This window comes from Oreochromis niloticus, linkage group LG5 (genome assembly GCF_001858045.2).
Source record: "Oreochromis niloticus isolate F11D_XX linkage group LG5, O_niloticus_UMD_NMBU, whole genome shotgun sequence".
Taxonomy (NCBI): domain Eukaryota; kingdom Metazoa; phylum Chordata; class Actinopteri; order Cichliformes; family Cichlidae; genus Oreochromis; species Oreochromis niloticus.
Genome location: NC_031970.2, coordinates 2455932 through 2470630, shown reverse-complemented (window position 1 = coordinate 2470630; position 14699 = coordinate 2455932). Strand labels below are relative to the sequence as shown.

The following is a 14699-nucleotide window of genomic DNA, read 5'->3' as shown; positions in this document are numbered from 1 at the left end:
CGTCACCATTTTGAGATCCGGGGCAACGTGTCATGCAGGATGCATCACCCTTCTAGAAGTATTGTGTAAGAGAATAAACGTGTGAAATGGTCTACTGAGCAGTGTTTTGTCTTCCATCGGATGCCTCTGAGGAATCAAAAGAACTCGGTGAAGTGTTGACATTTAACAGAAGCTATCCAAACCCGACCATTTGGTGTACAGTCTGCGTTTCCCTGGCAGCACAGTCAACAGCAGAACTATCAGGCAGTGCAGAGGCTGATATGAATGCACTGGCCTTTGGTGCAAACCATAACTCGGTGTGGTGTAAAAACTGCTGCTATAACAATAAAATTTCAATTGAAACCCTGACCATCAGCAGAAGGGACCAAAGGGGCTTCGGTGCTTTGATTGGACAGCAGTCAAAGGTGCAGGAGGTGGACGGGGAAAGCAAAGTTGATGCATCTCTGCTTCGACTCCAGACCCAGATAAATGGTAGAAAAATACATAGATAGACTTCTGACGAGGCTCACCTGCTAAACCATCCATGTGATTAAAGTAGTTCTAGTAACACTGAATCAGATATTTCCAACACTGTCCACACTGAGCATGTGTCGGAGTGATTCACGCTTTCTTTCTCCAGCTCACACCACCTCCTCCTCCTCTGGGTGTGAGCTCAGATCTTTTGAGCGGAGCAAGACCAGCGTTTTACCAAATAAACTGTTTGTTATAGAGAGTTTTGCTTTGGGGTGCTTTTACGTGGAGGACAAAGACGCAGCGAGTTACTTCCACAAAGTAATTATGAAAGGGTTAGCTGTGAGTATCTCTCTTTAATCTTCATGCACAATCACAACATTGAGATAACAGAGCAGTATGCAGCATCTGCTCATAGGCAAACAGATAAATACCCACATAGGCTTCTTTCGTTTTCCGAGAACTGAAGCACAAAAGAATTTTGAGCTAGCGTCAGTTATTTCCTGGAATAAAAAAAGGAAAAGCGGGTAAGCGTGCTTTGCCTGCCAGCGAGCCCATCAGCCAATCAGCTAATTACGCTGGTAATTGCAGTAATGAGGCAATGGAGAGTGCTCATCTGCTGGCCAGAAACCCCAAACTTCCAGCCACTTCCATTAATAACAGCAGAGAGAACCACAGCAGGGTCATCGAGTTGCAGCAGCACCTGCACGCAGACGCCACAATTGCAAAGGTTCCGGCTCTCCAGCCGCTCTGAATGATAACATCTAAACTAAGAAAAGTAAGAGCTCCTCTTCCACCTCCGTTTGGGCGTTCTGCAGTTTGCACACATCGTCCAAACCTATTCCAAAAGCTTTCAAATTGCTCCACTCTGACGAGGTTAACCTGCCACAAATCTGCCCGTAGTGGAGAGCTGAGTAGAAGTCGGTCTACTTTCCTGAACTCATCTCAGGTACAAAAACATTTGTCTAATAACTTGCCGCTGCGTGTTCACAAACAGGTAATCGGTGAAGACTGGACACACGTTTCAATGCTGCCAGTGTTAGATCGGAAGTTCTAGCAGCTTTCAGACTAAAGAGTTCTAGGACCTCCCTGATGGTACAACCCGCTGGACAGCTCCCCAACAACTGCTGTTTATGCTATAAGCCAGCTGGAAACCATCATAGCAACAGATCCAACTGAAATAAAAAGACTGACGATGTGCATTTGTTGCACGAGTTAGAAAAACACGACAGCTGGTCCGAGGAGGAGGAGGAAGGGCACCAATTTAATGATGTGCGTTCTTTAAGGCACGTTTGAGCTTCATACCTGCAGAGACGGGGTGAAGCTGTTTTAGATGCTCCATTATTCACACAATGGGTCAGTTGGTAGATTTTAGCCCAAATGGTCCTCCAGACGCAACACCAAAGGGATCTGCGTCTCCTCTTTGTTAGCCAACTGTGTACATCGCCTTCAATCATTTGTCAGTTTCCTAAATCAGCCATTAAAAATATAAGAACCTCTGCTCTAAATGAATCTTCAGAGAATGCTTGTAAAGCTGCATTTTCTCAGTTTCAGAATGACACAGTGTAAGAAAGAGCAATATAAATCCATTAACCAATGCAGCCATCCGTCGGCCAATATCAGATCAGTACTGGTGAAATACCCATTCAGTTTATCACCTAATAACTCACCGTGACCCTTCGATGAAGAAACGGTGTCATATTAACCTCAAAAAAGGATTCAGAAATGTGTTTAGGCAGCTGCAGCAGCACGGGAAAAAGCCACGGCTCTCAGAGATATCACTGAATATAAATAACGTGCACTTGTAAAGGTTTATGCTGTATTTCAGATTTCTTAAATCACCCTGCGACCTCTTTAAAACCTCCTCTGAGGCTGATGTCCTGCCCACCCGGCTGAGAACCCTCATCTCTACGCGGTATGAATGGCTAAATGGCGATGCATTCACTGACGGGGCCCCGACTGCTCAGCTAAAGGTGAATGGGCAGGCGAGGCTGTCACGGAGCTGGAGACCTCTCAAACTCTGGCAGATTTTCATAAGAAAAGGCCATTAGTATGAGTGCAACGGCAAGCACAAAAATTGATTTGGCCTTTCACTCCACAACCTTCAGCGCCGACCTTCGAAATACCTAAAGGAGGGGGGGGCTAACATCTGAGGAGGAGTGGTGAAGGGGGAAGGGAGGCGCAGGGCTGAAATTAGAAACGGAGGGGGAGGTAAACAAACTTTGTTAGAGTCGTGGGGATTTCTTGGCTCGGCTAAAAGTCCGAGAGCGACGCAGGACGAAGGCGCCAACTCCTTCACGAGGGCACTTCGGCAGGCCGGCGTATCACGCGCTCCACATCTAATCTGTGACCTTTTATTTGCAGGATTTTACAGAAGCTGCAGCTTCTAAGGTCAGGATGTCTTTTCTTCCTCTCCTCCCGCCTCTCCGTTCTTCCTTGCTTATACTTCTTCCATTTTTTGGCTTATTTGCCCACGCTGTCAGCTCCTATTGGCTCTAATAGAGGCCCAAAGCTTCCAGTGTGACAGATATAATCAGGTTTGGAAGAACAGCTTTCGCCTGCGGGACAAATGGAGAGAGAAGGGGTGGGAGCGAGGAGACAGAAGAGCTGAAAACTGTGATGGGAAGTGTGAGAGGAAGATGAGTAGAATGATTAAAAAAAAGAAGGCATGTCAGGGCAGAAGAAGGAGAGGAAGAAAAGGTGAGGCTGAAACGGAGAGCACCGACTCACAAACTCAGGTTAGATTAGAAGGAGAAAGCCAACCTCACAAACCAGGGGACTGACCCAGCGGGTTTATTTCAGCTGTCACATGAAATCTGCATCATATTTCCTTAAACTTCCAGACAGAACGCACGCAGCGCCCGTTTTCTTCACCAGAGAGCCACATCGAGTTCAGCAGACGGCCTAGATCGCTCATCCGCAAGCTGTAAAAGAACATTAACTCTAATGAAACACTAAACAGAAGCTCCCACCGAGTATGAAATAAACTGCTTAGAACTTCTGCGAATCATTCCCAACGCTCCCAAAATTCACCTCTGACATTTTTGTGCCGCATGTGCAGGAAGAACATCTTTTCAAAGTCGGATTGTGTGCAAATGTGCCGAGTTTTATTGGGGCGGTTTAAAGTAAATTAGCGTGCTGCTCGTCGCTGGGGGAGCTTGATTGATATGATCTGATGTGATTTGACAGGGGTGGAAGAAAGGAGAGGCTGGAGGAGGAAGAATGTGGAGGGCAGAGATGGGACTTAAAAGCAATGGAGATACGAAGGCAGGGGGAGGAGAGGGGGTAAGCAACAGGATATGAAAGGCTGGAAGGTGATAGGGAGAGGAGGGAAGTTTAAAAGTGATAATTAGGGAGAAGAAGAAAGAAGGAGAGGGGCGGAGGAACAGCAGGACGGTGACAGAAGAGAAGGATGGACGGCATGAAGGAAATATAAAGATTTACCCCAGAGACATGAGTCAATGACGAGGAGGGAAGGAGGGATGGGAAGCTGAGGGAGATGACGTCAAGCATGAGAGAGAGTGGAGAAAGTGTGTCTGGAAGAATTATGGAACGGCAGAGGAGAGAAGGAGATGAAGAAGGAGGCAGGAGGGGAGGAAGATAAATGGAATTAAGGGAACAGAATGAGTAACTGGGACAAGAAGAGGAAACAGAAAGAAAAGAGAGAGGAGGGCAACGCTGCACTCAGATATGAGGCCACATATTATAGAAAATTGGCTATTGTGGAAAATGCGGTGCAATTAAAAAAGGGCATTTTGCTGTGAATGGCCTCAGAAATGTGGCGCCTCGGGGCAGGTTCTGAGCAACGGCACACGCGTGCTTCATTTCCCTGACATACTTTTTAGTGATTGTTCTTTAGAGTTCATCTGCAGTCGGCCTATTCGCTCAGCACGAAGCATTTGTACCCAGCACCCACCCAGAGGGTGCATATATTGAAGGTTTGGGGCACTTTCGGAGTCTTAGCCATCGACCGGCATCGTCAGGAGGGCGTGTGATGGTCTCAACTCCCCCTGCAAAATGAGCCCGAACATCCAGACATAAAGAGGAAACATCAGCCACAAGAAGGCCAAGACGTCCTGCAACAGGTGTTCATGTCCTTGCATGTGCACTGCAGCGCTGACATTCCCCCACTCCCACTCACAGAATGGATATGAAACTGTGTTTAACTGCCCAGCTTGCCAAAGAGCAGTCCAGCCATCAGCAGAGTGGTTTTCACCTGTTCTCGCCCCTACGCGCTCCATTTGGGCTCCACCTGTTAGAGACAGAATCTCCTCCTGTTGTCTTCTACACGCGAGAAGCAGCAACACAATCACACGATGCGACGATCAGATCCTCCCGTCACCATCCAGAGTCCACATGTGAAAACAGCCTGAGAGACGCCAAACCCACAAGGGATGATGCTGAACACCCTCACACCCGCTGGACGTTCACACAAGGATGGGCTGAATGTAAACACACGTTCAAACACTCTTCTACCTCATAAGCACAATTATTCCTTTTTGCTAAAGCATATAGTTAGGGCTGGACCAGGTGACCCTGAATCCTCCCTTAGTTATGCTGCAATAGGTGTAGGCTGCCGGGGGATTCCCATGATGCACTGGGTGTTTCTTCTTCACTCACTATGTGTTAATAGACCTCTCTGCACTGAATCATATCTGTTATTAATCTCTGTCTCTCTTCCACAGCATGTCTTTATCCTGTCTTCTTCCCATCATCCCCAACTGGTCAGCAGATGGCCCCGCCCCTCCCTGAGCCTGGTTCTGCTGGAGGTTTCTTCCTGTTAAAAGGGAGTTTTTCCTTCCCACTGTCGCCAAAGTGCTTGCTCATAGGGGGTCATATGATTGTAGAGTCTACCTTACAATATAAAGCACCCTGAGGCGACTGCTGTTGTGATTTGGTGCTGTGTAAATAAAATTGAATTTCATTTCCTTTAAATGACTGAAGCTGATCTACTCCACTGTGTCCACAGCACAGTATTACTTGTGAGGTTTTCAGTGGAGTCTGATTTACTGCAGAACTATATTTAGTATTGACAGACGTGTTAAGGCTGAACCTTTCAAAAAAAATCTCTAAAACTTGGAAACTCTTTTAAATCACAACATAAATGTGTTTATTTCCACGACACTTAAAAACGACAGCATGCCGACGAAATAAGAGCTGGACCAAAACGGCCTCGTATGCCACTAAAATCTGGACATGGTCTTATTCATCTCATACTTCACTCACAGAAATCATTCAATTTTGCAGTCTATAACCAGAAACCCCTCAGCAGCTACCCCTGTCACCGTGCAGGAGGGTGAAGGGAATGGACTGGAGGTGGGCCAGAAGCCATTTTCCAGTAGCTTCCCACCAATAGGAATCCTCCAGCAATCTTCAAACTCGGACAAGAGCCTCAAAGCACGTGAAAACAAACACTTCAGAAGGTGGCGTCCTTTCAGACCACAGCTTTTGCTTATTTTATTGAGCTCTGCTGTATTTGACAACTATTGCGTGATGTAATCCAGTGAGACTCGTCGCTGCTGTAACTGCAGAAGAAATCTGTCCGACTCCCTGATGAAGGCAAATGCATCCGCACTTCCTTCAACCATCAGGATGAATATATTCTAATTGTTATTTAAATCAGAGTCCCTCTGAGTCTTTGGATTTTTAAACTCCTCAAAGCTTTGTTGGACTCTGATACTTGTTCTGTGGTGTGTGAGCGACGCCTCCGTGCAGCACTTTGTTCTCCTGTGAGTCCCGTTTTGCGTGTTTTGCATGTATTCCTCTAGTTTGGACATATTTCTCCTGCTTGTTTATTTATTCCCGCTGTCAGTTGGCACGAAGCATCCATGATTTCGTGGTACATGTACAATGACAATGAAGAGCTTTTCTATTCTATTCTGTTCTATTCTGAGCTTCTACTTTAAATCTGAACACAGGATTTTAATAAACTGAGAAAAAAGATCAGAATTATTTAAAGTATTCTTGTCGTGTTTAATGAAACGTGGCGTGATTGTGCGACTCACCTTGATGATATCACCCAGGTAGACATCCTCCATCTTGTTTGGCACCTTCATCTGGAAAATGCAACCCACCATCGCCGAGGTGTCGGGGAAGGCCGTGGGCGTAGCCGCGTTTTGCTGATTCGCTGCCGTTTCGCCAGCATCCGCCGCCGCGACGCCCTCTGTCACTTCCTGGAAGTCCTGCAAGAGCGAGGAATGCATGGAGGCCTCGAGCTCACCTCTGCCTCCGTCAAACCTCTCGCTTTCTCCACCCGCTTCTATCAACACCATGCCGCCAAGCATGTCGATGTCCAGCTCCGCAGCTACGGCCACGGCGAGCAGCACGCCCAGCAGCACGACTCTAGTCCTGGGTAGTCTCACATCGAGGCCGCTGCTCGGCCCGAGCCAGCCCAAACTTTGTTTATCGCGCATTCTTTACGTTTTGTCGAACTGTCACTGATGCAGAAAATAAAATAAAAAGGAGGATGTCCGAGTGGGAGGGTGGGGGGCTCAGGGGGAGCATGCACCCCCGACAGATAGAGCAAATCCCTCTTTACAAATCTCCCTCCCTCTCCGGCGCCGAGGAAGAATCTTCTCTTTCTTCTGTTCCTCCTCCTCCTCTTCACTCGGCTTTATTCCTGCTCCCCTCCGTCTTTTGTGCTCGCCCCTCAGAGGGTTACGAGTCCCATTGTGCCGAGCACCTTTGAGATCTGTGAGGAAACACAAGAAAGGCCAGTTAGAGGAGCAGTTTTAACACAAGGGGCGAAAAACACTCAGCACAACCCAAACAGGCCGAACTCAAAGCTCACACTCCATCAAAAGTCAATCTCACGACAAGTTCGGTGCCTTAAACCGATTTGTGCGACGCAAATCTCATTGCTGATAGAAATCCATCGCGGACTGCACGGAGGGTGTAAGGAGGAATAATATTATCAATGCTGGGGAGTAATCTGATTAGTTCTTACAGCCACACACACACTTAAATCACTCATTGCTGAGTTATCCAATGACTCGAGTCAGGAGAATGAAAGCACTGAGAGAAAGGAGGGAAGGAGGTGTGATGGAGGGAGAGGAGGCTAAGATGGATAAACCAAGAGGGGGAGGTGAAGGTGATATACGGTGGGACCTTGGATTAGCCAACAATGCCAAACCAGTCAAAGCCTTCTTGGAATTGCTAATGAATGCATGCCACTCTATTGTGTGCAGGGTCAGACTGAGTGTGTGTGTGTGTGTGTGTGTGTGTGTGTGTGTGTGTGTGTGTGTGTGTGTCCATTGTGAGCGTGGAGGGTGAACTCAGAGGTTGTTATTCATACAGCTCTTTCATGGCGGAGAGGATCCCCTCCTGAGCAAGTGTGTGTGTGTGTGTGTGTGTGTGTGTGTGCGTCACAACACAAATGATTTCCCCCGAGTGCTTTCATTAGACAGAAAGAGGGCGAGAACGAGAAAGAGGGACCCCCCGCCGTGACTCCACTTTGCCCCGTAGCAGATGCCCGCTGGAGAGAGTGAAATCACCGCAGGACTTCCCCGGCAACAACAACACCCGGCCTCCCAGGTAGCTTTTCAACCAGCTCAAAGGACCCTTTGTTGTCGCCGCCTCGCCCTCGCCGTGCATCACCTTTGGACAAAACTTTGTTTTTAATCAGGAGCGCCACGGTGTCGTTCCCCCCGCTGCTCAAGCTTTTCTACAACGAGTCAACATCCGGAGGGAGAGGAGGAAAAATCACTGGAATTTCGACATTTCCTTTGTCAAAGTCGAGTTGCTTTTTTCTACTTTTAAATGTTTTCATTTCCACTGAAGCTCCTTGGAATTACTTCTGGAGCGTTAAAGTTTTACTGAGGCTTCTTGAAAGTAGTCCAAGATGGCCACCGTGGATAAACCCCCTCCCTCGCTTTCACGTAGGGTACCTTCAACTGCAGCGCCAGAGGCAACATCCCTCCTGCTTCCTCTTACTCCTTATTGCTTTTCTGTGCTGTTCAATCTGTCATCGGTTTCTCTTTGTCTGATTGCCTTCGTTGCTTTTCTCTGTTTCAGGATGTTTTTTGTTTTACATTTTGTCCTCACACGCCTTTCTTCATCTCAAACACTTCCTGTCCTCCCTCCAGAGCATTAAGCTACGCCACGCCTTTTCTCACATCTCCAAAACCTTCAAGGCCTTTTTTCTTCTTCTTTTCCCTCCTGGCACTCACTCACCTATCAAAAACAGCCTTTCTATTCATCGCATGACAATGGGGCTAACGATGGCGGGGGAGCGTCGCTGTGAAAGTGCCGGCGAGCTGGATGAAGAGAAGCTGTCAGCGCACAGAAAGAGAGGAAGGTAGACACGGAGGGCACAGAGAGAAGTCTTTGACTCTGAGCAGGACAGAAAGCTGCTATTACCTCAACACCTACAACACCTCCCCCAAACATGCTCTGCCCACCTCCTGGCACCGTGGTACAGGTGGGCAGGAAGGTGGGCAAAGACGGCCAAGAAGGGAAGGAAACGGCAGCTCTTGGTTTCAGCATCTCGGGCTTAAATCTGGATTCAGACTGTGAACCTGGTGCTTCCTGATTGGTCAAATCCATCAAAGAGCAGCCTCCCCTCCACATCATCTATATGTTGGGCGAATTGTTTTATTTACTCCAAATAACCGTGTAACTGGAACCAGAGTTCATCGGGGTCGGACCGACTGAACCGGAGATGGCGTCGCTCCAGCGCTCGCTGCGTGCTTTCATAAATCAGAGTGCAACACGAAAGCCTTTCTGTGTCTTTATGTAAGCTGATGATTTTCCTAAAAACAGAACAAAGAATCCTGGAGGTGAATTTATTTCCTTGTAAAACCACAGCGGCTGCAGGATGTAAAGAAATGAGGCAACACTGTGCAAAACCAGCCAAACTAATGCAAGGGTAATGACAACCGGCTGCTGAGGAACACAGGGGTATTTCTAAGAGGGATGTCAAAGTAAATCCACTTTTAAAAAGCAAACGTGGAGCCGACACTACAAGCCCAAAGCCCAGACATTTATCCAGAAACGTTTCAGGGTTTTTCCTGCAGTCAATGAGGTTTTTGGTGTAATATTTACCCACTGTGCCGACCTGGAGGTCCGGAGACGATGAGCAAAATATCAAACTACAAGTTTTCTGCTTCTTCGGGCGTTTTTAAAGTAACTGCAATAAAACAAACACTCGTTACCGAAACACGGCCCGACGTCCGGCCCGCCGCTGCTCAGGGCCCAGAATAAACATCCAGACCTGGCTCCATCTCCCACCATTATAAATAAACGGCTAACCGGACACTTGCTGCTGCTCTTCTGGGTGGTAGTGACAGTTGTGAGGGGGGTAACAGAGTTAGAGGGTGAGGACTGGTGAGGGGAGGGATGCAGAACTAAAAGTAGAGCGGGAGTGGGACGTTTGAGAGGTCTGGGAGATGATTCATCATCAGTTTCAGAACAAAATGTGAAAAGCTGCCAGTAAAGTCTAAACTTGGAGAGCTCGACGTTAATAACGCAGTGGGTGTCGTGCCCCGCTCTTCTTCCTCACGCTGCCCCCGTGGGCAGAGATGGCTCGAGTCTAACCACAAAATATCTGACGTCCTCACCGCTTTACGAAGACATGGCTCCTGTGCTGCTCTGTCTGCCTCTGACTGATAAACAGGACGTCACTGAACCGAGCTGCCTTAAAACTCCTCGTCACTGATTACTGAACGTTTAGGGTCCAGATCAGGGAGAAGGGAGGAGCTTTTACCTCTAAGAGGAGGTGGGGTAGTACTTTCAGTACCCAGTACCCTTATAATACTAGACTCAGATTTTAAGCCTTGCCCCTGCTACAGCTGACCCATTAGCTCCAAGCAGAGCCTGCAGGTTCTCAGGCCTTTGGAAACCAGGTCGGTCGAGTCTGGCGCTTTCACATCACATCACAAACTTTTCAAGAAAGCTCTCCTGATTTCACCTGAGCTTTACTTCCTGTAAGTTTTATCACAGCTTATTGTTTTATTCTTTGGAACGTGGATCTTGGAAAGTGCTTTCAAAATAAAGTCCGTGGCTCCTGTAACCACGGCTACACACAGATGTGCTATTGTAGAGTCTTTCAGATTTACTTGAAGCTGTTCTTTGAAGTGTGGAGGGAACTTGGTGAGGACGTTATGTGGATTGCATGATGCTGTTTGTGTCTCTGGGTCACGGCCCTGCTTTGGCGTACCCATGGTAACAGCCGGAGGTCTCAAACAGCTTCTCAACAGGGCTGTCTTCTTTATTGGGATCCCAAAGCTTCTGTTTTGCACATTTTACGACATCTATTGTGTTTGAGTTTGTTTTCCCACCAGTGTCGGCGCCATGACGATCGCAGTGTCATTGCATGTTAAGGTTAGGGTGGGTGGGAGGGTTAGGCACTATTCAAATAAAAATTAAAGGAAGAACTGAAAATAAGAGCCACTAATTTGTATCAATCTGCTGTAAACAGATGTGAACCTGCACCGGTTGTCTTCATACTGTCGTCATTAATAAAACCGACTTTGGTCCCCGTGTGGCGGCTCGTACTTTGAATCGTCTCCAAACATGAAGTCTTAACTTTCCTGTCTGAACCTGAGAGGACATTCCTTCGTTGGAAATTCCCGGAGCAACCAATGAGCACACAGAAACGCCACACAGGGGCCAATTAGAGGAAAGGCATCCCTCTGTGGCACCTAATCGGAGAGCCGGGCGTCTTAGCTGCGGTGAAACATTAGCACTTCAGTGGCACTTTAAATTCTTCTCGTCTCTTCCTCATTCCATGTCCATTTGCCTCCCTCCCTCCCTCCTTCCCGTCACCTTTCAATCCCCCAAAGTCACAGCTGATGCCTCTATTATTAGCACAGACAGGACGAGAGCAGCGTGATAAACAGAACGAGAGGGAGAGCCTCTAAAAATGGTCACCTTCCTGAGGAAGCTCCCAGACTGACAGGTGACACTGACGCCATTGCGGGACGCAAATATTCCCACCATTCAACGCCCCCCCCGCCTCTGCATCCCACTGATACAACACACCAAGCGGCGGGTAAAGCTCCCTCGGGACGAGACTACAGGTTATGTTTGCGCCCAGTGAAACTCTGGATTACGGCGTGGTTTCCCTTTACAATGAGATTTGGATATTTAGCACGGAGATTAGGCACATTTCAGCTATTTAAGCGCTTCTTTCATCCAGCCTGATCTGCAGCGTGTAAACAGAGGCAGCTTATTCTTCCGGTGTGAGGATGTAAGGAGTCCACATTGTTCTGTTACAGCGTGGGGGAGAGAGAGAGGGGGACGCGTGTCTCTTTGTGATAATTTAGGCCTCATTATTGGCGACTTATGGATGAGTTTCAAAAGCGGAAGCATCGAGAGCCAAACGGGGACCTCGGTGACTCAACAATCTGCACTTCCTCTAAAATCTGCTGTAAAAAGCATTCAAATTAATCCACGTTCCCACTCGTAATTACATTTGTAATTAGCTTGCCTCCAACTGGAACAAGAGGAAGAAGCTCCAGCTACAGAATAATAGAAATGCAAATCCACCCTCCGGGCCGCTTCACCGTTAGCTGCTGCTAAAGGCGAGCCGATGGGCCATCTGCGAGAACATAAGGCGGCGAGGAGCACGTCTGTGTGCAGTGTCAGCGCTGACCAGCTCGGCCCGAAAACTCTCCCAACAAACCCACAAAACCAACAGAAAGTGTGAGAAAACAAACTTCCGCAGCAAGTCTGAAAAACTGCATTCAAAACTCCATCAGCAGGTGGTCGGGGTGGATGACGGGTGTACAAAACACAGCTGCAGAACCAAAGACTTGCAGCTACGTCTCAATCATGAAAAACAAGAGGCCATCTAAACCCTCAGAATCAGCCGAGTATCAATAACGTTAGCATCTTTATTTAATTCACGGTATGTCAAATTTCACAAGGTCTAAATTTCACACGTATTAATTTATCCAGCATTTTTACGGCCTCATGACTTCAAACACTTTGATCTAAACTGTAATTTCACACAGTGAAATTGTGACAGAGTTTGTTGGCATAGTTTTGTTTGTGTGCTCAGCGGTGAGCGTCAGTATCACGGGTCGGTCGTTTTTTGAATAAGCTCCACCCAGAGGAGCAGAGAAGTTTTGCATGGCTACATTAAAAAGATTAAAGTTACTGTACGAAACAATCAGCTGATGGGGAAATTGATCAGATTTATATGGAATGACCTGAATGTCAAAGGTCAATGCTGCAAGCTAGAATAGACCAGAATTATTCCAAATGGCCAGCAGGGGGCGACTCTGCTGGTTGCAAAAAGCAGTGATTGTATAAAAGTCTATGAGAAAAAGAGCCAAACTTTCCAAGTTTAAAAACACTTTCCTGATGGGTTTACTGTCTCAGCTGAGAGTTTTGTACGGTGGCCCTGAGAGGCCAAATGAACTGCAACTTAAGAAAACACCAGCAAGGTGACCCCTCGCCTGGGGCTGTCCTCAGCTCTTCCCAGGAGGGTGGCATGGTTGCCCCTTTGGTGGTCCTCCTTGGGTCCTTGTACTCTGGGGCCTCTGGATGTCTGGGGCCTGGATCTCCTCCATACCTGCTTCATGCCCTGGGGGACGGGGCTATGGCCCCCCACACTCCCTAGCAGATCGTTACATAGTGTGCTGATCCACACAGGTGTGCACACGGGTGTTCACCGACACAAACTACACCTTTCTTGGCTGCTACCTCAAAGCACATTGTGCGCTGTTGGTCCTGCATGCTGCACAATAACATTTAATATTTAGTATCTACTGTTGTCTACTGTTAGCTAGTTTATTGTGATGGTGTTGTATTTATTATGTTGCTCTTTTTTTGTTTCCTTCCTTCTCCCTGTCCTATCCCCCAAACATGTCTGTCACGTCTGTCACGTCAGACAACAGTTCTGATGGCTAAAGATCCAAACGGGACAGGCAAAAAAACAAACAAACAAACAAAAACAAAAAAACCCACCAGCAATAAGAAAAATGGCACAAATGGACACAAAACACAACGGAAACAGGAAAAACAGATTTCCAAAAGCACAAGGGAAGTGTTTCTGGGGAGACAATAACCCGACGGACCAGTTGCAGGAAACAAAATATGCTAGCTGAGTGTGTTTTAATCTCATGATTCATATAATACTGATGATGGATTTTTAGGCTAATAGTCAGGCTAACACACTTAGACCCTCCACATCTTTTAAGTGCAATTCAGGTCCTGCATATTTATTAAATATTAGCATATTTTGGTTCCTGCAACTGGTCCGTCGGGTTATTGTCTCCCCAGAAACACTTCCCTTGTGCTTTTGGAAATCTGTTTTTTCCCATTTCTATTTTCATTTTTAGTGTTTCTGTTGTGGTTTTTTTTGTGCTTTTGCGGCATTTTTCTTATTGTTGGTGTTATCTTAAGTTTCAGTCCATTTGACCTCTCAGGGCCACCGTAGTTTTGGGTCTTTTGTTGACACATGGAAGTCCCACTTAGAGTAAAACAAAAAGCCAAAACGCTCAGCACAGACATCAGTGTTCAGTAAAACCCCACAAAATTCAGTTTAATGTGCCTGACGACAAAGAAATCAGAAAACATTCCAGTTTCGGCAGCTCTAATCTCACAGAGTTGGTTTCCTTTAAAAATCTTTTTATGATGATTTCATTTTTTGTTGTTGTTAAATGAGTTGTGTGAGCAGAGTTTAAGAAAACAGATGTTAGAGGTTAAAAAGTACTTATGAAATGATTATACATGATAAAGCAGCTTTACCAAAGATCCCCCAACTGCACCACTGAGAGCTGCGAATGAATTAAATGTATTAATTCCACAATAAATAAATAAGTTTGTGTCATGACACAGAGGAGATCAGAGCGGAGCTGTGGGAGTCAGAGCGCCGTTTCAACAACAAACAGATTTTTAAAAACACTAAATTCTGAGAAATGAGAACAACAAGCACAAATCCAACCGACAGGAATAACAACTCCCTACGGAAATTTCCGGCCGCTCCTCGGCCACACCGGCTTTGATATGCGAGTCGCTGAATGTCCACGTGTGGAAGCAGATGTGAACCTGCCTCATAAAACAAGAGTTCTGAGAGCGAGCGGGAACAACAGGACAGAAGGACAAGAAAACAGCGGGCGACGGGCGGGGCCAGACGCGAACGCGATCCATCCTGAAGCCAGCGCACTGCAGCCAGTGTGCAGGGCGCAGATGTCTGCACAGATGTGCATGCATATGTAAAAGAAACTGGAGCCGGTAACGTGAAATCGATGTGTCGTTTGTGGGTTTAGTGGAAACTGTGGCTGAAGCAGAATTTACTGCTT

General features: G+C 47.0%; 1 protein-coding gene across 4 annotated transcripts in view; it reads right to left on the bottom strand.

Annotated features, from left to right (window-relative positions):
* The window catches only part of dag1 (dystroglycan 1), a 55953-nt gene that overhangs the window by 17920 nt on the left and 23334 nt on the right, over positions 1 to 14699 (bottom strand). Inside the window, exons 1-2 of one of the 4 annotated variants that reach the window (XM_005469761.4) lie at positions 10008 to 10143; positions 6456 to 7141 (exon numbers count right to left, since the gene is read on the bottom strand). In XM_005469761.4, coding sequence (XP_005469818.1) covers positions 6456 to 6863 — 408 coding nt within the window. In that variant the 5' untranslated portion in view covers positions 6864 to 7141; positions 10008 to 10143. Of the gene's footprint in view, positions 1 to 6455; positions 7142 to 8622; positions 8648 to 9602; positions 9943 to 10007; positions 10144 to 14699 lie in introns of those variants that run through there. The other 3 variants (XM_005469762.4, XM_025907054.1, XM_005469760.4) reach the window with 3 other exon arrangements.